Source organism: Oreochromis niloticus, linkage group LG16 (assembly GCF_001858045.2).
Source record: "Oreochromis niloticus isolate F11D_XX linkage group LG16, O_niloticus_UMD_NMBU, whole genome shotgun sequence".
Classification (NCBI taxonomy): Eukaryota; Metazoa; Chordata; class Actinopteri; order Cichliformes; family Cichlidae; genus Oreochromis; species Oreochromis niloticus.
Genome location: NC_031987.2, coordinates 30,673,356 through 30,699,116, shown reverse-complemented (window position 1 = coordinate 30,699,116; position 25,761 = coordinate 30,673,356). Strand labels below are relative to the sequence as shown.

At 41.4% G+C, this 25,761-nt stretch overlaps 3 protein-coding genes across 15 annotated transcripts in view; all 3 read right to left on the bottom strand.

Moving 5' to 3' along the window:
* Positions 1-3,489: 3,489 nt before the first annotated feature.
* On the bottom strand, positions 3,490-15,951 carry nyx (nyctalopin). The gene is made up of 5 exons (XM_005475242.3): positions 15,305-15,951; positions 15,043-15,107; positions 6,652-6,938; positions 5,886-6,190; positions 3,490-5,404 (listed from the first exon to the last, which is right to left on the bottom strand). Exons 2-5 carry the CDS (start codon positions 15,062-15,064, stop codon positions 4,576-4,578), a joined length of 1,443 nt encoding a protein of 480 aa, XP_005475299.1. The 5' UTR covers positions 15,065-15,107; positions 15,305-15,951; the 3' UTR covers positions 3,490-4,575.
* A 1,142-nt stretch (positions 15,952-17,093) lies between these two features.
* ddx3xa (DEAD-box helicase 3 X-linked a) overlaps positions 17,094-25,761 on the bottom strand; it is a 16,460-nt gene continuing 7,792 nt past the window's right edge. For 9 of the 12 annotated variants that reach the window (XM_013274004.3, XM_013274003.2, XM_005475255.3 and 6 more), the window contains 14 exons: positions 25,283-25,387; positions 25,103-25,202; positions 24,873-25,008; positions 24,606-24,703; positions 24,427-24,525; positions 24,186-24,346; positions 23,934-24,078; positions 23,694-23,838; positions 23,354-23,404; positions 22,001-22,182; positions 21,660-21,777; positions 21,423-21,576; positions 21,072-21,190; positions 17,094-20,261 (listed from right to left, as the gene is read on the bottom strand). In XM_013274004.3, coding sequence (XP_013129458.1) covers positions 20,176-20,261; positions 21,072-21,190; positions 21,423-21,576; positions 21,660-21,777; positions 22,001-22,182; positions 23,354-23,404; positions 23,694-23,838; positions 23,934-24,078; positions 24,186-24,346; positions 24,427-24,525; positions 24,606-24,703; positions 24,873-25,008; positions 25,103-25,202; positions 25,283-25,387 — 1,699 coding nt within the window. In that variant the 3' untranslated portion in view covers positions 17,094-20,175. The remainder of the gene's footprint in view (positions 20,262-21,071; positions 21,191-21,422; positions 21,577-21,659; positions 21,778-22,000; positions 22,183-23,353; positions 23,405-23,693; positions 23,839-23,933; positions 24,079-24,185; positions 24,347-24,426; positions 24,526-24,605; positions 24,704-24,872; positions 25,009-25,102; positions 25,203-25,282; positions 25,388-25,761) is intronic. The other 3 variants (XM_013274005.2, XM_019352746.1, XM_003449508.5) reach the window with 1 other exon arrangement.
* Positions 25,688-25,761, bottom strand: part of nup35 (nucleoporin 35) — a 20,750-nt gene continuing 20,676 nt past the window's right edge. For both annotated transcript variants that reach the window (XM_005475264.4, XM_025903763.1), the window contains exon 10: positions 25,688-25,725. The gene's annotated coding sequence lies outside the window, so the exon portion shown is untranslated. The remainder of the gene's footprint in view (positions 25,726-25,761) is intronic.

The following is a 25,761-nucleotide window of genomic DNA, read 5'->3' as shown; positions in this document are numbered from 1 at the left end:
GATTTCGCAACTACATTTGAACTAAAAATGCTCAAATCTTGCTCAAAACATCTGCCTAATTATAGAGGTCACCTTGTTCTGCCACAGCCGTTCTCTTCCATCAGAGTCTCAACGTGTGCCTCAGAACTTTGGCAGGAGATCCTTTAGTTCCGGCAGGCTGAGAGGTGTGCATTCGTTGGATCAGCCTGGTTATGGTGAGGTCAGACCGGGAAAACTTGTACACATAAAGCAGAGAGGCTGTACCAGCAGCAAGGGCAGATGAGGCAGACTACAGTAGATAAAAAAAAAATATATATAACGGGCATGGATTATTGAGGCCAGATAGGGTCATTACACAAAATCTCCCTAAAAGGAAAGCCACAGCCTGAAGTATCATGTCCATCTATTCAAGTTTCATGCTGGCAAACTCAGGAATGCCTTGATAGATATGGCCCAAAAATCCTCTTCTTAACTCATTAGATTTTAGTGGTTAAGGCCAGTGTGAAAAGGTTACACATCATTGTAATGTTCTGCAAAACACACTTCTGGGCTTCATTCAGCAGCATAAGTAGGGAATGGAGGAGGAAACAGCAACAGGAAGCTGTGTTGTTTCACACAGCATGCATTCACACTGCACTCCAGAGAGAAAAACATCTTATCTATCACATTTCCCAATATATTTTTCATATCATCAAACAACTGGCTAATTTAAATGTTTCAGATGCAAATGACGTCGTCACTCTTCACCTTGTGGCACATATGAAGATGAAGTTAATCATGTATTTATGTGTGTATGTGCATGCATCGTTCCACCAGAAAGAAAAGCCTGACTTTTAGTTAAAGTCACGCATAATAAATGGAGTCCGGCATGTCATACATTCCTGAGGCTTATATATCTCAGATGAATGTGCTGACCTCTCTGTTGAAACACTGCATTTGGTGATTTCAATCAATGCAAGTGAGCGATTAGAATCCTCCAGAGCTGAAACCTGTGGTTTGCTGTTGAATAATCCCATAGCATTAACGTCAGGAAAAAAAAACAAGGAGCAGATGACAGAGGACAGCTGTGGTTCATTTTGCTTCTTTTTTTTTTTTTATTCATTTTTTATCAGGTATGGATGTTAAATATCTCACAGTGGATGTGTTACCTAAGCAGAAGAAGAAAAATTATTGATTTTTTAATCTGGCTTCTTCACCTTCTCTGAAAGCCCCACACTGACCACTTGCACAACTTCATTTGACATGAGTGAAAACAGTAATACAGTATTACAGGTCACTTGCTCCCCAAGATGTTAATTTAAAGTGAACAGCCCTGGGAGTGGGGAAAAATGTACAATGACCACGCTCCTCTGACAAACTTTTATCACTGAGGTGGAGGCAGAGAAGAACGTACACGTGAAGATTTGTTGAGTCTGACACAGAGAAATAAAATATTAACATTCACTTCATGCAGAAGTTTTGATGTAGCTTTTTTGGCACTTTAATCACCACAGGGCAAGTGTCATCTGATTTTATTAAATGCAAGAAAACTCACATGAAAATATTTTAGATGGATGCATTGCCAGGGGAAAAGTTTCCCATTTAAGGTGATACAACTTTGTGGCAAATTGTTGCTTATATATTCAGCATTTACAGAATATACCATTATAACCTTGGTTCTCTGAGTGAGAGGTTGCCTATCTTGATGCAATAGACAATGTAGGGTTACACTGTAACCTTGGTTCTCTGAGTGAGAGACAGCAAACTTTGTTCACCACTTCAGACCAACTTTAAGAGTGAGCCATCACAGACATCTCCATAGACCTTCATATTTAAATTACCAGCTGACACACATGTGCAAGTGTAAACAATAGCTATTCATTGGGCTTCACATTTTCTAACTGGAGTCACTGAACTTGATCTTACACCTTATAGTTATATGACAAATCTCCTGCCCTATTATGCGGTTACTAACAGACCTGTAAGTTTCGCTTTCAGTTTTGATGAGGTGCACTGATTAGCAACTATCTGTGTCTATGAAAAACAAAATACAACAAAGCTAACTGGCTATAGCTGAAATTAAAAGAAAAACGAAAGAAAGTGCTACAACTGAGATTTCAAATCAGGACATTGGAGTGGTGAATTAGAAATGAGGTCTCCATTTGTTGTGTATCATTGCCACCTTTACAAATTCAGTGTGTTTTTGGGCTCCACCAACTCCCGAGGGAACTAGCTGCTGCTTTAGCTGCTAAATGCTCATTTCGTTGATAAGCTAGTCTCTAACACTATCTATCAGACTGTTGGCAATGCAATAACACAGTATATAGTCATTATGTGATTGCAAGAGTCCTGACTTTTCATTGACAATCCCAGTTATTATATCTTAATAGAGTATTTTGATTGCTAGGCTGCAGCTCCACCAGGCTTCCCTTTAACTCGCTGAGGTCTGAGTCATCATGGGTGACAAACTGTACTTTAAAGAAGGCCTAAACTGCCTTTTTTGTGTCAGTTAGTCTGTGATTGCCATGACTTTGGAGAATATTTTAATAAAAAGAAAATATATATATATTCTGTTTCCTTAGGATTAGATTAGAATGTTGTATGGCAACAGAGGGTTAAAACTTTAGACATGACAGTCTAAGTGCATAATTCCCAGATGACTGCTGTTTATCCTCGAGACCTGGGCTGCTTTGTTGATTTTGAATAATAATACAGTTGAACTAGAAGAAGGATTGGAAGGACTGTGGTCTGAGACATCATCGGTGACATCTACAACCCTATGTCACTTTTGTTTGGATTAAACTGTTCTTCTAAGTCTTGGCGATCGCAGAATGAGCAAATTAATCGTTCTAATTGACAAACACGTGCTCTTCTCCAAAATACAGGGTTAGGAGAACGTTGGCACCTATGATGACTTAGACCTCAGAGAGCTAAACAAGCATAGCCCTGCCACCATGCATAAATACCACCACAGGTAGTAAAATATTCAAAGCACCAGTAAGTAACAACACTCAGTGCATTATGTTGCAGTAAATGTTGTTAAGATAATTCGAACATGTTATATGTTGAGAGTAAATTTAATCTCTAAATGCACTATTCTATTTGCTATGATTGTTATGTGTGCTGTACTGAACAATCCTGATACTACATCACATATGTTATATGATATGTTCATGAGATATGAAATAATGTTTCTAATCTTCAAAGCAGAAGGATTTTCCCCTTGATCACAGTTTCTGTTGTTTCCAGTTCATTTCCTAGAAAGGTTTAACATGTAATCATAAATTCTTGGAAAGGTGCCTGGAAATTCCACTGAATAGAGATGATGCTATATTAATTAATGCAAGTCTGTCATAGCTGTTATCACATTAGAAATTTGTTCAGATATGAACCTTTGCAGTCCTGCGACAGACTGGCGATCTGTCCAGGGTGTGCCTCTCCTCCCATTCCCATGACAAGCTGGGACAGACTCCTCCTGCTGCCCTGTGACCTGGAATTGGACGAGCAAAAGAAAATGTTGAGAGCGAGAGGGACGAGGTGCGACATCAGCCTCCTCGCTTGTCTTAGTCCCAGCATAATCCCACATTAACGAGCCAAACAGGCCACTGGGCGGATTAAGTGAAACGGGTCAACCCCTCGACTGATGCTGAAAGGAGTCACTGAGCCGGCACATTGAAAGCTTAATTATTTATTTTATTTAGAAAAATAGATTTTGACAGAGCGTTGTGTCTAATAACAAAACTGAACTGCACCACTGGCTGTCTGACCAAACTACTCACACTCACCGGGGTAGAAAGAAAGCAGTCGCCTGTGTTATGGTATGTCAGCCACACAAAGCACAACAGTGTAAGTGTGTACATATGCATTAAACATGCTTTGACACTGCCCCCCCCCCCATCCACAATATATGGCAATGACTCACCACACTCCCTGTATAGAGAGAGATTATACCCATGCACTAGAGGCAAAGATAAAGTCCGTCTGTGTTATGTTATAGCACACACAAGCAGCGACGACACCGAGCCGCGTGCGGTAAGAAGATTAATGCATTTGTGGAAAAGCTGCAGAGCCTACACACAAAAAAAGAGCGGACGTGTGTTTAGGAGATAACTACAGGAGCTCTCATCTCCTTTAACATTGTGAATGAAAATACAAAAACAAAATAGTCAGACTATGTAACGCTATGAATATTACATCATAATTAAAATGACGACTTATGCAACAAAAAACTAGATGTTAGCTTACACAGTTTGAGTTTCATTGCCACTGCAATTGCACAGATGAATCCTGCCGCTGTACAGATTTGTATATGAACGAGGAGGAGCATGATCACATATGAAGTAGTATATATAAATCTTTAATCTATAACCAGTATGGTAAACCACATTCAGTCCATCTTACCTGAAAATATTCAGTTTCCCCTGCTTGCATTTTATCAGGAAAACAATCCCAAAATCCTACGTCAGCAGGGCAGACTCAGAGCATTAACACACGCAAACATGAAAAGCAACCCTCATGAATAAATAAAACCATCTTTTATCTCGGGAGCATTTTTTTTTATAAAGCTACCCCATGTTCCTCATGTGGGTCACGAAGCGGATCTCATCTCCACTGTTCTCACGTGCAGTACAGAGAGAAAAAAAGATCTGACTGGCCAATCAAACCCAAGCTGAGCCACATCACAATGAAGCAGAAAAGAGACTCGCTTGGCCAGGCCCGTTGACCTGTGACCCCTGCAGAGAGCTGCCCATCCTCGCTCTCAATCAGGGTCCCGTTGCGGAGGCTCTCTGTGCCGTTCCCCATCTGATCCCCGAACTCTGGGTGGATCAGCGTGAAAATGAGGCTTTTGAAGCGGTTCTCTGTGGTGGAGGCGATCTCCGAGGAGGCCGTAGTTAGGTTGAGATCGGCAGGGTCCACACATGTGCCGTTCAACTTGGCGAAGACCACCTCACCAAGATCCAGTCCGGCCACAGAGGAAGGTGAAGCGCAGGGGATGTCCCGCACCAGCTTGTAGTTTTCCATCCACTCCTTCAGCCACTCAAGGGAGCAGTCGCACTCCCAGGGGTTTCTGAAGAGGTAAAGCCGGCCCAGGAAGTAGATGGGCTGGAAAACAGGGAAGGGAAGGGTGGTAAGATTGTTGCTGTTCAGGTGGAGCGTGATTAGGCTGGTCAGGTTCTCAAAAGTGCCCTCCTCGATGTATAGCAGCTGGTTCCTGTCTAGGTACAGGACCTCCAGCTCCACCAGGTCACTGAACCAGGTCTTGGACAGGTTGGTCAACTGGTTACCCCCGAGGTTGAGCATCTTGAGCCGGCTGAGGCCTTTGAAGGCGAGCTTGGGCAAATCAGACAGCAAGTTGTCATTGAGGTAAAGGTTCTCCAGCCGTGTAAGGTCCTGGAAGGCCTGCTCATGGATCACGTTGATGCGGTTCCCCTGGAGGTTCAGGTACCTGAGAGAGATAAAGATGCTTGAAAGAACTGGTTTACACAATAAGAGAGGATCAGTGGCTGTGTTAGATTTAGACAGCCTTTGTTTGCTACCAATATTCAGTTTGTCATGCTTTTGTTTCAGCACAGAAAATCGCACATGCTACCTTAGGCAGTGCAGACTCACACCAGGAACCACACCTGCACAAAATAATTTTCTTCCATGTCATCTGTAAAATCTCTGAAAACAGGACGGGAGTAGTGCATGAACTAAGGATGAATACACAAACTTCGAACTGCTGAACACTTAGTTCAAACAGAAGATGAACTGAGCGTGCAATGAGACCCTGCAGCATTTTGAACTGTGACTGTGGAATAAAAATCTGTAGCTGGAAATGAGCATAGCAGGTCTGCTTTAAGAGTTTATGCAAAACCTCAGTCAATAAATGAATGCCTGGTTGTAGCTATGTGAGTTCATGCATGAGCTTGGAGTCTGTGGCTTACTTGAGGCTACCCAGGCCCAGCAGGGAGTTGTAGGCCACCGCCTCTATCTTGTTTCTCTCCAGATAGATGTGAGTCAGGTTTTCCATGCCTCTGATGGCCCCTGGGATCCTCCTGAAGTTGTTTTGGAAGCAGAGCAGCTCCTTCAGTGCCGTTTGCTCTATAAAGATACGATCAGGGATGCTGAACAGGTTACAGTCGGACAAGTCGAGGCGCACCAGCTTCTTCAGCCCTGTGAAAGTTCGTGTGTGAAGGTAGCTGATGTACTCGTTGTGCGCCATTTTCAGCTCCACCAAGTTCGAGAGTCCCTGCATGACAGAAGCTGTTAGTCAACTCTGGAAACTCTAAAAATATAAAAATGAATTTTAACAAATCTAGTAAAGATACAGTAGTGCTTGAAAGTGTAGATTTTTTTTTGTATTTCTGCATGTTGATGGGTTTCCTCACATGATCATTCAGGCAGTTTATATATATGTATATATATATATATATTGTGGGGATGATTTACGCAGGATCTTATATAAATTCTCTACATGTTATGAAACTGGTGAAGATGCTTCCTTATTAGCTTGTATTTTCTCTTTGATTTCTGGTAGTTTTTGTTTAATCTCTGGTCTGTTAAACTCCCCAGGTCAACAAAGTAGTGCTAAAAGGAAAGAAATTTTCAGCATTTCCATAGCATGAGACAAACTGACCTCTGGATAGAAACCTGTTTGTTACGTGTTTGTTTTTTTGGTTACAAAATCCTTCAGCAGAACATTCAGCAAACCTTAAAGGCTCCTGGGGTAATGAAGGAGATGTTGTTGTGGTCCAGAGAGAGAGACTTGAGGGAGGGCAGGGTACCAAAGGCCCTTTCTGATAAGAACTTGAGCCTGTTTTTATCCAAGTTGATGGCGGAGGCCTCGCACGGAAACTCCTTGGGCAGCTCAGCCAGGCCGGAGCGGTCGCAGAGCACGCTGCAGCTCTTCTCCTGCGTGCAGGTGCAGGATGGTGGGCAGGCTCGAACACAAGCCCACCGTGCCAGCACCGCCTGAGGCAGCAGGCAAAGCACAGAGACTGAAAGGACAGGATGGGTGTTATTTCAGAGTGTAGTGGTACTTTCAGTATTTTTACAGGAATTGAAAAGCTTGTTCTACACATATGGTGAAAGAGTGTTGACTTTTGGAGGCCTAATTCTAACTAAACAAGTGCACTAAGTAAGAAATGTGAGGTAATGCATACTAAATGAGCCACCAAAAAGTCAACTGGTGTTAATATCTGTTTCTATGATGTCATCTTTTGTACTATTAACAATATTTTCTTTTTTTATTAATCAGGTCATCAGTTGATTTGAGATTAAAAGTGACACAAATATATACATTGTATAAATTTATCCCGTGTTGTTTCTTTATTTCATTCATCTACTCTGTCTTTAACTAAATATTTAGGCTGCAGTGTTTTTTATAACTCTTTTTTTAAATGTAGTCAATGAATTAAAAAAAAAATCACATTAAAAAATGTAATGAAACAAATAAAAAAATAAAGGACAATAAGCTCTACTTGTTGCAAGTAGTTGTGAAAGAAGTTTTAGCAGCAGATTTTCATCACCCTGACTCCGCACTTTTCTGTAGCATGACGCTTTTCAAACTACAGGGCTTTACCACATCCCCTTATATCAAGCCCTGTAGTTCTGATCTGATAGTGCTTCAGTTTCTCTATATGAAGACAGAAAACCTTTCAAACTCCTGCACCTTTTTTAAAAATCATCAGTTGCACAATGTAACAAAAGGAGTTGGGCTCATAACTTGTTGGAGCAACTTTTTGTAGTTTTATCATTATACACCATCACAATCAACACATGAATGGTTGCAAACCTTCAACTTTAACTGAAAGGGTTTTACAGAACTTTTCCATGAATTGTTTTGGAATTGCATCCATGTTTAGACACAATCCCCTATTTTCAGAGGTTTAAAAATTGACTGGAAAATTGACTAACAAGCAGTTTCGTGGTCAGGTGAGGCCATGAAACTGTATCATGACAAATGAAGCAGACATAATATCTGATCTTCAAAGTGTTTCATTTTTATTTTATAGCTTTTTGTTGTAATTTTAAATATCGGGCCAAAGGAGATGTTGATAAAAGTTAGGGAGGCCATCATTACTGACTGGTGTAGAGTCAACAACTGTCTCTGAATGTGGACAAAACAAAAGAGATGATTGTTGACTTCAGGAGAGCACAGAGAAATCACTGCCCACTTAACATCAATGAATCCTCTGTGGAGGTCGTCAAGAGCACCAAATTCCTTGGTGTCCACCTGGCGGAGCCTTCTGGTCCTTCAACACCAGCTCTGTAACCAAGAAGGCCCAGCAGCGTCTCTACTTCCTGCGGAAACTAAGGAAAGCCCATCTCGCACCATCCATTCTTACCACCTTCTACAGAGGGACTATCGAGAGTGTCCTAAGCAGCTGCATCACTGTCTGGTATGGTAACTGCACTGTATCAAATGGCAATACCCGACAACGGACAGTGAGAGCAGCTGAGAAGATCATTGGAGCCCCTCTTCCCTCCATCACGGACAGCACCCGCTCCATCCACAAAGCCACCAGCACACCAGCAGGGTGTGTGGAGGACCCCACACACCCCTCACACACACACTTCACCGTGCTGCCTTCTGAAAAGAGGTAGCATCCGGGCCCACTCTACCAGACTACAGAACAGTTTCTTCCCCCAAGCCATCAGACTCCTGAACGCTCAGTGACTGGACTGACACACACACACACACACACACACACACACACACACACACACACACACACACCAAGCACTTATCTGCAGCATCTCTCACACACACACACACACACCTACAGACACCAGTTACTTTTGCACAATACTCAGCATTTTGCACATTTCCACTTCACTGTCTTGTGTCTGTATCGTCCTGTACTGTCTACAGGGAGTGCAGAATTATTAGGCAAATGAGTATTTTGTCCACATCATCCTCTTCATGCATGTTGTCTTACTCCAAGCTGTATAGGCTCGAAAGCCTACTACCAATTAAGCATATTAGGTGATGTGCATCTCTGTAATGAGAAGGGGTGTGGTCTAATGACATCAACACCCTATATCAGGTGTGCATAATTATTAGGCAACTTCCTTTCCTTTGGCAAAATGGGTCAAAAGAAGGACTTGACAGGCTCAGAAAAGTCAAAAATAGTGAGATATCTTGCAGAGGGATGCAGCAGTCTTAAAATTGCAAAGCTTCTGAAGCGTGATCATCGAACAATCAAGCGTTTCATTCAAAATAGTCAACAGGGCCGCAAGAAGCGTGTGGAAAAACCAAGGCGCAAAATAACTGCCCATGAACTGAGAAAAGTCAAGCGTGCAGCTGCCAAGATGCCACTTGCCACCAGTTTGGCCATATTTCAGAGCTGCAACATCACTGGAGTGCCCAAAAGCACAAGGTGTGCAATACTCAGAGACATGGCCAAGGTAAGAAAGGCTGAAAGACGACCACCACTGAACAAGACACACAAGCTGAAACGTCAAGACTGGGCCAAGAAATATCTCAAGACTGATTTTTCTAAGGTTTTATGGACTGATGAAATGAGAGTGAGTCTTGATGGGCCAGATGGATGGGCCCGTGGCTGGATTGGTAAAGGGCAGAGAGCTCCAGTCCGACTCAGACGCCAGCAAGGTGGAGGTGGAGTACTGGTTTGGGCTGGTATCATCAAAGATGAGCTTGTGGGGCCTTTTCGGGTTGAGGATGGAGTCAAGCTCAACTCCCAGTCCTACTGCCAGTTTCTGGAAGACACCTTCTTCAAGCAGTGGTACAGGAAGAAGTCTGCATCCTTCAAGAAAAACATGATTTTCATGCAGGACAATGCTCCATCACACGCGTCCAAGTACTCCACAGCGTGGCTGGCAAGAAAGGGTATAAAAGAAGAAAAACTAATGACATGGCCTCCTTGTTCACCTGATCTGAACCCCATTGAGAACCTGTGGTCCATCATCAAATGTGAGATTTACAAGGAGGGAAAACAGTACACCTCTCTGAACAGTGTCTGGGAGGCTGTGGTTGCTGCTGCACGCAATGTTGATGGTGAACAGATCAAAACACTGACAGAATCCATGGATGGCAGGCTTTTGAGTGTCCTTGCAAAGAAAGGTGGCTATATTGGTCGCTGATTTGTTTTTGTTTTGTTTTTGAATGTCAGAAATGTATATTTGTGAATGTGGAGATGTTATATTGGTTTCACTGGTAAAAAATAAATAATTGAAATGGGTATATATTTGTTTTTTGTTAAGTTGCCTAATAATTATGCACAGTAATAGTCACCTGCACACACAGATATCCCCCTAAAATAGCTAAAACTAAAAACAAACTAAAAACTACTTCCAAAAACATTCAGCTTTGATATTAATGAGTTTTTTGGGTTCATTGAGAACATGGTTGTTGTTCAATAATAAAATTATTCCTCAAAAATACAACTTGCCTAATAATTCTGCACTCCCTGTAGTGTTGCACTGTCTTATCTTGTTTATTTTTGCAATTTTTTTGCAAATTGCACTTTACGTAGTCCTGTGTTGCCCGTTATATGTCATATGTAGCACCAGGGTCTCGGAGGAACGCTGTCTCATTTCACTCTGTACTGTACCACTGCACATGGTTGAAATGACAATAAAAACCACTTCACTTCACTTGACATTAGATTAAAAAACAAAACAAAACTTTCGGAGAGACTGTGAAAACTTTAGAAGTGGCCAAGTCAATGATCTGATACATATGATCAACCTATCTCTAATAATCGGCTATGTACCACAGGCCTTCAAGGTGGCTGTAGTTAAACCTTTACTCAAAAAGCCATCTCTAGACCCAGCTGTCTTAGCTAATTATAGGCCAATCTCCAACCTTCCTTTCATATCAAAAATCCTTGAAAGAGTAGTTGTCAAACAGCTAACTGATCATCTGCAGAGGAATGGCTTATTTGAAGCGTTTCAGTCAGGTTTCAGAGCTCAGCACAGCACAGAAACAGCTTTAGTGAAGGTTACAAATGATCTTCTTATGGCCTCTGACAGTGGACTCATCTCTGTGCTTGTCCTGCTAGACCTCAGTGCTGCATTCGACACTGTTGACCATAATATCCTATTAGAGCGATTAGAACATGCTGTAGGTATTACAGGTACTGCACTGCAGTGGTTTGTATCATATCTATCTAATAGACTCCAATTTGTACATGTAAATGGAGAGTCCTCTTCAGACACTAAGGTCAATTATGGTGTTCCACAGGGTTCAGTGCTAGGACCAATTCTATTTACATTATACATGCTTCCCCTAGGCAACATCATTAGAAGACATAGCATAAATTTTCACTGCTATGCAGATGACACGCAGCTCTATCTATCCATGAAGCCAGGTAACACACACCAATTAGTTAAACTGCAGGAATGTCTTAAAGACATAAAGACCTGGATGGCCGCTAACTTTCTGCTTCTTAATTCAGATAAAACTGAGGTTATTGTACTCGGCCCTGAAAATCTTAGAAATATGGTATCTAAGCAGATTCTTACTCTGGATGGCATTACCTTGGCCTCCAGTAACACTGTGAGAAACCTTGGAGTCATTTTTGACCAGGACATGTCCTTCAACGCACATATTAAACAAATATGTAAGACTGCTTTCTTCCATTTGCGCAACATCTCTAAAATTAGAAATATCCTGTCTCAGAGTGATGCTGAAAAACTAGTTCATGCATTTATTACTTCCAGGCTGGACTACTGTAATTCACTATTATCAGGATGTCCTAAAAACTCGCTGAAAAGCCTTCAGCTAATCCAAAATGCTGCAGCAAGAGTACTGACAGGGACTAGAAAGAGAGAGCATATTTCTCCTGTTTTGGCTTCCCTTCATTGGCTTCCTGTTAAATCCAGAATTGAATTCAAAATCCTGCTCCTCACATACAAGGTCTTAAATAATCAGGCCCCATCTTATCTTAATGACCTTGTAGTACCATATCACCCTATTAGAGCACTTCGCTCTTGCACTGCAGGCCTACTTGTTGTTCCTAGAGTATTTAAAAGTAGAATGGGAGGCAGAGCCTTCAGTTTTCAGGCCCCTCTTCTGTGGAACCAACTTCCAGTTTGGATTCGGGAGACAGACACTATCTCTACTTTCAAGATTAGGCTTAAAACTTTCCTTTTTGCTAAAGCATATAGTTAGGGCTGGACCAGGTGACCCTGAATCCTCCCTTAGTTATGCTGCAATAGACGTAGGCTGCCGGGGATTCCCATGATGCATTGAGTTTTTCCCTTCCAGTCACCTTTCTCACTCACTATGTGCTAATAGACCTCTCTGCATCGAATCATATCTGTTATTAATCTCTGTCTCTCTTCCACAGCATGTCTTTATCCTGTTTTCCTTCTTTCACCCCAACCGGTCGCAGCAGATGGCCGCCCCTCCCTGAGCCTGGTTCTGCCGGAGGTTTCTTCCTGTTAAAAGGGAGTTTTTCCTTCCCACTGTCGCCAAAGTGCTTGCTCATAGGGGGTCATATGATTGTTGGGTTTTTCTCTGTATTTATTATTGTGCTATCTACTGTACAATATAAAGCGCCTTGAGGCGACTTTTGTTGTGATTTGGCGCTATATAAATAAAATTGAATTGAATTGAATGGTTAAAAAAAAAAATGAATAAACTGACCAGCTCAGCAGCACCAAAAGGCCTGAAACATTACAGAAGACAACCAAAGGGCGTGATTGCAGAATTATTTCCATGTTTAAGAAAAACAACTTCTAACTAAAAAAAAAATTCTCGAAGAGACAGGAGTCCACTGCCAAAGTTTACAATTAAGAGGCACTTTCATGAAAGGTAAAATAAACAGTTTACGACAAAGTGCAAACCACCGGTTCCACTCACTCAGATTAGACTTTGCTTTGATGTGTGATTGTCAGCCCAGCTGCTGTGTTTTGGACTATTTAAGAACTACTTTACATGCAGAAGTGCAGGCAAAAAGTCTAAACAACAATCTGAATAACTGTGTACTAAGTTTTCACAGAAGTTTGACTTTTGCTGTGTTTCTTGGATGAAAGAAACAAAATTGGATGAGCTTCGGGATATTATTTCAAAGGCAGATAATCTGATATTGCTTGGAGGCCAGTGGAATGACTGACCTTACATGCACTTCATTGTTCATTCATTGAGTCATGCGTTTCTTGGTCATGTGTTCTAAGTACATTTGGAAATTGGAATGTGTAAACACCATGAATGGTACAATGGACAGCTATTTCTAGTATAAAATAAATATATGCTGCTTTATCTGACTTGTCATACTGCTCAGCCACAATCCATCCATCCATTCTCTTCTACTTTCCCTTTCTCGGGGGCAACAGCCTAAACCAGGGGTGTCCAACTCCAGGCCTCGAGGGCCAATGTCCTGCAGGTTTTAGGTGTGTCCTAACCCAGTGGGACATGCCCAGAGCACCTGGTCCAGGAGGCAGCCAGGAGGCATCTTAATTAGATGCGCAAACCACCTGAACTGGCTCCTTTTGATTTGGAGGAGTAACAGCTCTACTTTAAGCCCTTTCCAGATGGCTGTACCTCTCATTTTTTTGTGAGCCTATTCAACCACCATTCAGAGAAAGTTCATTTTCAACGTCTTGATGCATTCTCAATCATCCAGGAAAGTAAATCTCCAAAAGTTGAATCTGTTCATCTGGATGTAGCGTTTTGTGGGAGAAACGTTTCGTCACTCATTCTTCAGTGTATTGTTCAAATGTATTGTTCCTTCAGTGGGCTGGTTTCAGTCATTATGCAAATGTACTGGTTATAAGGTTTGGGGAAACCTGCAGTCAGCTGAGACTGAAGAAGTCACTTGGATGAGTGACGAAACGTTTCTCCCACAAAACGCTACGTCCAGATGAACAGATTCAACTTTTGGAGATTCATTTCCAACACTTGTATTCATGATCTGAACTGTGAGGGTAGGGATGTAGATCAACAGCTTTGCTTTAATTCTCAGCTCTCTTTTCACCACAACAGATCAGGGCAGTGTCTGCAGTGATCCAATCTGTCCGTCATGTCCTGGCCTTGAGGCGACTTTTGTTGTGATTTGGCGCTATATAAATAAAATTGAATTGAATTGAATTTGTGAACAAGACCCAAGATACTTGAACTCTTTGGGTCAGCCACTCGTCTCTCACCTGGAATGGCCACCTCACCTTTTTCTACTGAGAACCATGGCCTTGGACATGGAGCTGCTAATTCTCATTCCTGCAGTTTTATACAAAGCTGTGAAGCACTCAAGTGCAAGCTGGAGAACAAAATCTGCTGAGGACAACAGAACCACATCATCCACAAAAAGTAGAGATGAGATCCTGAGGCCACCAAGGTGAAATCAACAAAGAAAACCAAAAACTTTACAGGTTTTCCTTTTGTTGCTGTTGTTGTTTGTTGACAATGAATTTAATTTATTTTGATCGTTTATTAATTACAGAAATTATTTTTATGCATCCGAAAATTGGTCAGAAATACTGTGACAGATTCAAACAACAGATAAGATTTTTTTAAAAGTGCTTGACAAGATACAACAAATATAATCATTAAAAATATTATAAGAGGCAAAACGACTAACCTTGAACATCAACTTTAATTATCATTGTTGAACAATAACAGTAATACAATATAACATACTATTTATCCAATCTGGGAAATTCTGTATATGTGTACCCCACTACAAGCACTTTTCATGACGTGTGTTTCATAATATTTCTGATTCAGAGTCCTTTTATTTGTTATTTCTACGTATTACTGTACATGAAAACAATATTGTTCAACTAAAAACTTTTCGCAAGTTTTTGATGTCTTCGATTCATCAAATCCTTCAAAGTCTACTATCACCAGTAAATAAAAAGATATAATGAAATAAAAAATAAAGGCTACACTGGCTGTTTGAAACGATGATGTGATTAAGAAAGAAGAGCTTATATCAGAGATTAGCTCCACAACAATAGGTATTGTCTGCGCCTGGGCTTTCACTCTTGGTCTGGTTCACATTAGCTCGAATTCAGCCCTGCCTTGCAGTTTGATTGGTCAGTCTTTGATGGAGCCACAGCAATTCTGAAAGCAGGAGAAGAAACTAAGCCAGATGAGCCCAGAAACAGTGGAAGAGAGAAGAGATTGAGACTGACCAGTGAAAGTGATGACAGTCATTACTGTAGTCGCTCATCTGGGACATGCCAGGATTAAGGGAGGTCTGAAATGGCACAAAGAGAGATCTTAATGATGAACAATTATGAGTTATATAAATGCTGCTGGAGATCTTTAGATGATCTAGTGTGGTTGGATAGTTTTATCTGTTAACGACAGGAAACCACAGACAGTCGGTCTTTACCGCAATGCTAAATTTACAGCAAATCACAGAGGAAGTCCAAGAAATGCAAAGCAACATACCTGTAGCTCTTTCCACAAAGTTGCATCCATGTGTACCAAACGTCACTGCCCAAATAGTTATGCATGTGTCCATCCCATGTCAGTCCACAAAGGGCACCTTCAACAGCATCACTGAGCGAGCTGAGCGGAAGCTTCTGCCTGCCACGGTTCTCCAACACAAAATGTATGCGGCTGCGTTTTTTTACCCTTCATCCACCCTACTTCACGGAATGCGCGTGTGTGTGCCTGTCTGTGTTTATGATGGAAAACACACATCAAAAAGCCATCTCTTAATGGCAGTCAAATCCCCTGGGTAGAGTGGAGTGATGGAGAGCGGATGGCAGGATTACAGAAGTAAAGTGAAGCTCTGTCAGATCAAACTGCAGAGACAGAGCAGTGAATGCTGGATGTCAAACTTATGAAAATAATGCAGATGCTGAAATGGAACAGGGATTTATCGAGTCGTCAATGCTGGGTCGGAGAGAAGCGATTGAGAGCAGTTAGTTAAATAAGGCTCCCTGTGCCGTACAAGCTTCATGGATCAGCATCTTTCCCCATATCTGAGGCCCTTAAATGTCCCTAAAACCTCATTCTCACAACATGACACAGAAATTATACAACAGGCTTTCAATGGGTGTCACTGACTCAGTGGTTATGAAACCTACTCAGCACATTAGAGACCATGTGACCTTTTAAGAGTAACATGAAAACCCCTGAAAATTGGACTAAACATGCTTTTCATGTAGGATGAAAGATATATATCTGTTGTGTGTTCTGACTGCCTAAAAAGCTGCCACAGATGGCCAAAGTAGAGACCATCTGTAGAGGAATAAAACACAGGTCAGTTTTTGTCTTTATTTTATTAGAATGGGTTTCACTAGAAAGTTCTACACACAAGCTTCCCATGCTCCTTGAACATGTGGTTCTCCACAATGGGAGGAGATAATATTAGCATACAGGGAAGGGCAGCCCTCTGAATCTAGGTCATCCCTGAGATTTAGGTCACGTCTCAATGACTGAATTCAGCGACCTCATTGCCGTGCACTGGCATGAAAACATCATCAACAACCTGAATTTGTCTTTGAAGCTTTGAGTGAGGTATTCAAACTTTCTTAGATGTACTGCATTCACACCATGTGAATTTGCTCCTGTATACCACCACAGTGGATTTTAAATCAAGTGCAGACTTAACTGAAGGGATTTTACAAAGAATTACATAAAAATGTCTAATTGTTAAACAGGTTATGCATAGTTACCGTTTGTCAAAGGCTCGAAATTAATTGGAAAATTGATGGACAATCAGTTTCATGACCACGTGAGGCCTGTTCCCTCATTATGGCATTACAAATACTGTGTCAACACAGAGTAAACTCCTGATCTTTTATCGACTTAATTTGTATTTGGTCACTGGAACTCCAATTGAACCTGTCAGAGACAAGCTTTCAAGGAGGAAGGCATATCCACAGTCAGTCTACAACTGAGAGACAGATTCATGAGTGGAAGCACTGTTCGGTCCTCTTAAATGTGTGCAAGCTGCCAGAAACCTTAATATTTGACTAGAAATACTTAGTAGTGAAGTAGTAATAGAAAGCAGCTCAAGAAATACTTAAAAGTCCATTAAAACTGTACTCAAGTACTTAGTCCATCTCATTCAGTGGTGTTGGGAATTGCAACCGTAAACAATGGCACCCCCCTTGCCCCGGTAATGGATCAGCTGTAGACACGAACCTGTGATTAGAAAGAATAAGCTGGAAGCCCAGCAAATACAAAACCAGAGAGATGACACCGAGCACAAACTCAACTGACACAGTTTAATTTACAAATGAAATCTTTATGTAGTTTCTTCAAAAGAAATGAAACCCATCCATCCAATCACCATTATTAAATTGAATTTTGCTGCCCATTGGCCACAGGCTGCTTGCTACAGGTTTTCTCTGCATGTCTATGTCAAACAAGTCTTCGATGAAACATGCTTGATTTATCCAGATACTTTTGCATTCAAACATTTTATTTTGGTAAAATCATACAATTTGCACAGCTGAGTATTTCCCATGCAGTGCAGTTACCTATAAGCTAATACAGAAAGCAAAGTCTACACCTAAAGAGCTCCAAGGTTCTCCGCAGATCGTGTAGCAAGTCTCCAGGTTCTGCCTGCACGGAGCCTCCCGTTAATCCCCAGCAGCCCAAAGAGCTGCTGCAGAAAAGATCAATGCTGCAGACCTGCTCCACATTCCCAGAGAACTCCAGAGGTGTCATATATGCAAATACAACAATGAGAATAAACCACATGTTTGTTTCTTTAAGGATTGCCATGTGCCAGACATTCACTGGAGAAAAATAATCATCAGGTCAAATTACAATAAAGAGTTATTAATGCACACAATTGGAGAATCTGAACACTTTTGCACTGATATGCTTAGGAAATTTATTTGCTTTTTAGACAGCATTATTCCAAACCTTGGCATGTTTGTTAAGATTCTGTTTCAAATTTCGTTGACCAATTAGTATTATCTAATAAAGATGACTGGCCCTGAGGAGGCCCTGAAACAGCTGTGGATATTATTTACTGAGTCCAATGTATCTTCGACATTAAAAAGCTCACACTACCCCGAAATATATAAATTTCACGCATACAGGTGACATTCAACATTCAAGTGCCAGTGTTTTTTTGAACTGTCTTTTGGTCAAGTTTCTGAAACTTTCAAAGAATCACTCTGAGGCTTACAAAAATAAATATTTGTCAAAAATGCTTAATAAATTACACAAAACTAGCAGCAAAAGTAGAATCTAGAAATCTGTGCAAATGGCTAAATTCCCCCCGACTGCTAAATCCCCTGGTCCCAAATAAATCCTGGTTTTTAACATTGAGAACCCTTCCCCTTTGTAAACAAGCTGCGTTTTTTTTCTCCTCCTCCGTCTCCTCACACAATATTTGGAAGCTTAAGGACACATATCCAAGACATCTATATAAAACTCTAGATGTGCAATAAAACAACTTTTGTAAAACTCGATGGGCACAACATACGAGGGCCTACACACCTAAATCAAGTAGCACCATTCAATCTCAAGTTCTCAACACTGTCAGTGCATCCACTTTTATTTTGATTTCTTAAATAAAAAAAGTTTCAAGGCACAACAAACCCGATGAGAAAACTGGGAGCATTTTGAGGTGAAACGCCCCGTGCGTGTCTCCCCCTCCTCTCCACGGCTGCTCCTCTTTAAGAGGAGAAGCCTGCTCTGGCTTCACGAAGCCACTGATTTTTTTGTCTTTATCATTTTTATACAGTTCTGAGCAGATGACTCTCAGAAGACCTGACAGTACTTAAATATTCCATAAAGGAAGTAGACACCACCCCTCCCAACCCCCCCAGTCTTTGGCCACGTCCACAGTTACAATACGCAGCGATGAAACCAAAGCCACTGACAATGGCGGTGCACTGAAAGCTGCGCCCATCGCCTACAACCCCCCCACCCTAAAGCCCTAACCCCAGTGGTCGGAGTGTTCCTCTAACCTGCATCCGTTCGTAGCCGTTTAATTGAAAAACCTCAGTGATTATTCAAATGCCTGTCTCCTTAAGATGAACCATGCCTCCAACGCAGCTTGAAAAGAGAAAACGTTTGTAATTAAGTTAAGCCTGCGACTCAGTTCACGTGTCCTTTCTCCTTGACCAAAAAACAAAACACTTGCAAGCGTAGAATACCGTGTGGGCCTCGTGATTGCAGGTCGATTCAGGTAAACACTAACACTGCGCTATGCCCCCCCGATGCTGTGGTCCTTTATGCAGCCATTTTGAACTTCACTTTCAAGATGGCAGGCATTTTTTGTCTTGTTACACATTTGTAGAGAAACTATTCATAAACAAAAAAACAAACAAGAAAACAAAGCAAAAAACTGACTCAGTTTTTCAACTTTTCACGCACCTGCATCAAAAAGAAACAAAAAACACCGCCCACTTAATGTAGCTAGCACTTGGTAACATACTAGCTGCCGTAACACTGTCAAGTCAATTGAAAAGCATGGAGTAACAAGTTCCAGCATTTATTATTCTTGTATCAACCTCAGCGATCGTTGGCACTGAGCTTAATGACTTCTGTGTTTCTTAAGATTACGATAGGAATGGCTATTTCAAAGACTACCATTTCCGTAAAAAAGGAGCCCGTCCAGGATAGAGTGAGCAAAAAAGAAGAACGCAAATGTAACTTTGTCCCTTACGATTAAAATACGGTCACCTCACTGAGTGGCCCAGTTTGTATTAGATATAGTAATGGCTCCATTAGCTGTTTGAGTATAGAAAAGGCTACATGATGTTCCTGTAATAAATTTGAAGTTCAAATGGAGTCGTGACTCCTGAGAGCCACAACATCCCAGTGTTTGCCAAGGTTTGATCAAATCCAAGCTTATTTTACCCTTTAATATTTTTCACCAAACAAAGTCATAGTAAAACAAATTTTAGCTCTTGGCCAGGTTCATCTGGTGAAATGAAAACATAGATTTCCTGTTTAAATTCAAAAGGCACAGTACATTAACATACAAATGATCCTCAGGCTACTCGGTTGGGTTTCCCCCCACAAAAAAACCCAAAACAAAACAAAACAAAAATACTTTTAACGATGAAAGTCCGAGGTTGCTGTCGGACAATGCATGTCAGCATCCATGCTCACTCTGAGGTGTGCGAAATCTCTGCGGTCTCCGGCGTGCTGCACGTGCTGGTGACGTTCCGTTGCTTCGTGCTGCACTTCCTTTTCGAGAAGCGAATGGCAGAGAACCAGGGTTGGTAATGTACTGTGTGTCAGTGAAGCTACACAGGGAAGGTTTTTTCTTTTTTAATGGTCTGGCTTAAGTCAACATGTGGTTTCCATTGGGTTGGCATGGCAACCTATTCCTATGGCGACTAGTTTCCCCACCAATCCACGCTACCCGAGTGGCTGTAATTTCCTCCGTAGCTGTCGCTGCCGTAGAAGTTGCCACCAAATCCACCTGCGAAGAATACCAACAAAACATTAATTGACGGCAAAGTGAGGTTTTTGTTTACACGCATTTAGAAGAAATTGCTCAAACATCAAGTTATTATTAACCAACTCCCCCAAAAATTCTGTTCATCTGGATGGAGCGTTTTCAGTGGGAGAAAGGTTTGGTCACTGATCCTTCTTTATCGACTGAAGAAGTCACTTGGATGAGTGAAAATGTTTCTCCCACTGAAAACGCTACGTCCAGATGTCCAACTTTCTGGACATCTGGACGTGGATGCTGCAATTGCTTGATGCATGCTCAATAACCAAATCCCCACCCTGTGCCCACATTAAACAGTTTCAAATAACAAGGTTTGCATGTGTAAGTAATTCTCTGTATGTCTAAGTCCATTGCTTATTTGCACAATGACCTCAAAATACTTTCATAATTAAGACTAAGCTACTTTGTAAATGAGCACAGTTCCAGTCAAGAGGGAAGATACACCGCTTTTACTCATGACATGCAAAAACACACAAAAAAAACAAACAAACAAACAAAAAAAAAAAACAAAAAACAGGCCATCTTCTCCACACTCATGTCTGGTTTCAAAAACACTAGATGCTGCCAGTGCTATCTCCTCAGCCTCTTAAATCTAAAAAGCCAAGGCGATTTTCACAGCTGACATCTGACCTCGAGTTCAAATTCAGACTTGTTAGTAAATGAACCTATACTATGAATTTCACATCAGACATCCCCTCATTCTCAATCACATTCTCCCATAGTTTTCATAACAGTTTAAAAAAACTGCACAAAAAGCTGTGGGAATAGTTTGCTTACCTCCACCGAAGCCACGGTTTCCTCCATGGCCTCCAGCGCTGCGCCCTGAACGGTTGTTACTGAAACTTCCAGAGCCAGACGTCTGACGGTAATCTCTAGCTCCGAAACCACCAGAGAACCTGAACAAGACCAAAACAATTGGTTAAGTGTTACAGGTTCCTCATTAAAAAACAAAAAAAACAACAACAACACCAACAAACAAAAAAACAAAACAAAAAAACAAACACCCCCACCTTAACAAGTATAGTACTCAGATACCTCAATTATTTTACAGTACAAGTCAGGAAACGCGTTAAATTTTGCAGCAAAGAACTAAGATAAATAAGACAGCATTTGTTGTTGCCATGTTACCTCTTAGAGCGACCTCTATTGTTGCTCTTGTGCTGGTGCTCATAGGCCAGGCTCTCAAGCCAGGAGGGAACCTCCTGCTTGGCCTCAACCAGAATGTCCAGCAAATCTTTGGTTATGTTGCTGTTTTTGTCGTTAAAGAACGACGTGGCCAGACCTGCACAAAAAGGTCAGATTACACAGTCAAAAGACCGTACACCAACAAGGAGCAAATATTCTCTTCTAAAAATCAGTTCATACCGAGGTTGCCCACACGTCCCGTACGGCCAATACGGTGAACGTATTCTTCAATGTCACTGGGCAAATCAAAGTTGATAACGTGCTTCACATTGCTGATGTCCAGACCTCTAGCAGCCACCTGCAAAGGACAAGGAAAAAAAAAAAAAGTTTAACATTAAGCGTCTGTAAAAATGCCACACGTTACATTTCACATTCTTAATAGCCATTAGTAACAAAGTTTGTTGCTTCAGTGTGTGCCACAGTTCCCTCCCCAACCTTAGACTGCATGATGTCCTTCTCTTCAAACAAGAGTAAAAGGAAACATTAAAGCTTGAAGATAAAGAACTTGTCAGATTACTTACAGCTGTAGCCACCAGGATGGGGCAGCGTCCAGACCGGAACTGATGCAGAGCCTCCTCTCTGTCTCTCTGGGATCGATCTCCATGGATGCTGGTGCATGCATAACCCTCTCGGTAAAGGAAGTCCTCCAGTGCATCGGCTCCTTTCTTCGTTTCCACAAACACCAGAGTCAGGGAGTCTTTACCTGAGCAGCAAGAAATTAAGAGGAGACGAAAAAGCGGAGCAGGACAAAAAGCATAAGAGAAAAATAATATTTACTTTATGCAAAGCTACCCATGAATTGGAAAATTAAAAAAAAAAAATAAAAAATAAAAGCAGAACTTAAAAACACTATCAGAAACAGCTGGCAGTTGCAAGACCATGACCCACAAAAAAAAAAAAAAAAAAAAAAAAGAAAAAAAAATTCAAATACCAAAATGACAACTTAGAAATGGAGACAAGTGGTGCATTTAAAAAAACAAACAAAAAAAAAAAAAAAAAAAAACCCACAAAGCTTTAAATTGACTGACAACCATTAATTGACAGTGGCTTTGGTTTCTCTGAATAATTATTTCAATGGCTTTAAAAAATAAAAATAAAAAAAAATTACTACATTTGGAGTAATTTTTTTGTATTTGGTATCAGATATTGGGCATTAATGGCCATCAGAATAAAAGCTCAAGATAATCAACATGACTGAGGTAATGGGGTAAGACAGGCCATTCCATGTTTTGCATTATTCACAGCTAACCCTGCAATAGTTTTGCCAACAACAAACAACATTCCTCAAAACTTGCAAGTACCTGCAAATGAAACGCAGATCAGCCAAATCCAACTGAATGGTTAACGTGGTACCTTGTTGACCATTTTTAAAACAACTAAACCACTTTTTTTGGTGGTAGTATTAAGTCAACATGGAGGTGGCATGTTGATTTGGTGCCTAGACATAATTGAGTGATGGCTCATTTACCATTAAACAAACCCTAACCTGGTCCTATTCACTGTCATCTATTATAGCCATTTAGGAGCTCTAACCAAGATTAACAGACACACTGTTCACTGAATTAACAAGATCAGCGCCATTAAATTTGTCATAGCCTTCCGACTTTCAGAAAGAGCCAGCTGACCTTAGTTCCAAAACTAAACACACACTAAAACACTACACTGTCTAACATTTCACAGGGGAGATACAAGTTTTAAATCCATATATGAACTGCTTGGCAAGTGCTACCACTTATTGGAAATGAAATTTGAAAGAAAAACAAAACTAAACTGAGGTAGCATGTCAGCTGCAGCAGAGCAGAGGGAACGGGATGAACTGTGGGATGTGATGTTTCTTGTGTGGCAAAGTAAAGTTATGATACATTAACACTTACCCGTTTTCTCTGGGGCTTCTGTCACATTTTCCTGAACCTCACTGGGAATAACTAAGATAAAACCAAACCGGCCAGTAAACGCAAGGCTACAACAGCTTTTGATCATTGTGAGAAGCTAACCCCTTAAAAACACTTTCAAATGGTTTTAGCGCCTGCTCACCAAACTGCATCAGATCATTTCTACATTTTTCACTTTTTGATATAATGACAGATTGTTAGAAATGTAGCAAAGTCAATATTAGCTCGGTATGGGGCAGACAAACAGGATGAAGGGTTAGAGCCCAAAGCCCTTTATGGGAGGGGGAAAAAAAACAAGAATGAAGTGCATGTGCAATCTCACCGGTGGCATTGAGCAAATCAAGGAGGAAGGACCTCTTGTCTGTCTCCTCTACCCAGACCACCTTCTGGGTAATGTTTTCTGAAGTGGAACCAACACGCCCCACGGCAAGGAAAATGTAGTCCTCCAGGAAGTCACGAGCCAGGATCTACAATAAGCAAGTTCAAATATATAAGTATGCAAATACTTTTATTACACACATGTGAAGTATGGTTTTGTATACCTGCCAGCAGGCCAACGTACCTGGATCTCTTTGGGAAAGGTAGCACTGAACATCATAGTCCGGCGGATGCCTTTTGGTGGCATTGTGTCTTGTTCCACAATGCGTCTGATCTGTGGCTCAAAACCCATGTCCAACATGCGATCAGCCTCATCCACAACCAAGTAGCTGTGAGTACATTTAATAATTAGCAAATATAAATAAGGGAGTCAGACATTTCCATTAAAGCAACATTTTTTCCCATGAAACCCAAAATTGTTCTGCGTTATACTGACTGGCAATAATCCAGCCCGATCTTGCCCCTCTCCATCATGTCGACCAGACGTCCAGGTGTGGCCACCAGCAGGTGACAGCCTCTCTCCAAGTCCCTGATCTGCTGGCCAATATCTGCACCGCCGTACACAACGCAGGGACGCACCCTTGAGCGGTAGGCAAACTAAAGGAGGAAGGAAACAATTCAGCTTGGAGAGTCAATATTTTGGCAGACCAAGATGATGCCAGACATTTCTAGCTCACCTTTCTCGCCTCATCATAGATCTGCAATGCAAGTTCTCTGGTGGGAGCCAGGACAAGGGAGATTGGGTACTGTTTACGGCGTCCGTACCTTCCATTCTCCTGAGAAGACAAAACATGTTTATGAGAAAAAGCCAGATGTGGGTTTCGTTCAGTTATTGTGCAGTTTCTGTCCATAGTACCTGTCCACTGTTCTTGGCAGCCTGCAGAGCGTCTCCTGGCCCTTCCGTGTAGATCTGACTCAACACTGGCAGTAAGAAAGCAGCAGTCTTACCAGAGCCTGAAACACAACAAGGGCCATACAGTGTTATGGTGTACGAACATCAAACTACAGACACAACAAGATAAGGCCTTTCTAGGGTTATTTGAATATTACGACAGAAACGAGGTTCATGGTTAAACGTTTTCTCTAGTAGTCAAGTGAACACAGAATATGTAGAGATACTAACCAGTCTGGGCGCAGGCCATCAGGTCTCTCTTGGACTTGATGATTGGGATAGCATACTTCTGGACAGGGGTGGGGCGAGTGTAGCGACTAAGGTTAATGTTCCCCATGATAATCTCGCCCATGTCCACATCATGGAACTACAAAAGAACAAGGTATGCCATATATAAACATAAAAAATAAGAAAATGGCTTGTTTATCTTTTAAACAAAACCATGAAACTAAATCACTTACGCTTTCAATGTGGGGTGGGCAACTGCTTCCAGTAGCTTCCACGGGAATATCATCATATTTCTCAAAGTTTATGCCGGTGTTGCTTCCAGAGAAAAGCTCACTAGAAGACAATACAGAAAAGTTTAGGTTTTGGATAACCACGGCTGTTAGTTTGCTATAGGTGAGTGGAATCTGTCTTACTGTTCCAGACGCTCATTGGGAGCAGTGGGCTTGGACCAGTCATCATCTCTGGACTCCTCTGCCCAGCGGCTACTTCCTCCACCAGCAAAACCTCCACGCTCGTATCTAGAGCAGGGCGATATGACCAAAAATATTTATCACGATATACATTTGAAAATTTGCGATAACGATATAACTGACACTAGACAAAATACTTTACAACTCCACAACTTTATTAGTGCAAAAAACCCCATCAATGTATTTTCACTTAAACAAGCAGCTGTTTTTTATGTGCATTAAAGTTATATAAAAATTTAACAGTGCAAATTCCTTGCTGACAGTTTAACCAAAAGGCATTTCCAGTGGAAATTGGCCGACATATCCTCAGCATAACCATGTAGAATATCCACAAAACTTAAAAAGAGGTTATACACACACACACACACACACACACACACACACACTACAGTAATATTATGTTGAAGCACAGTACGTATCAC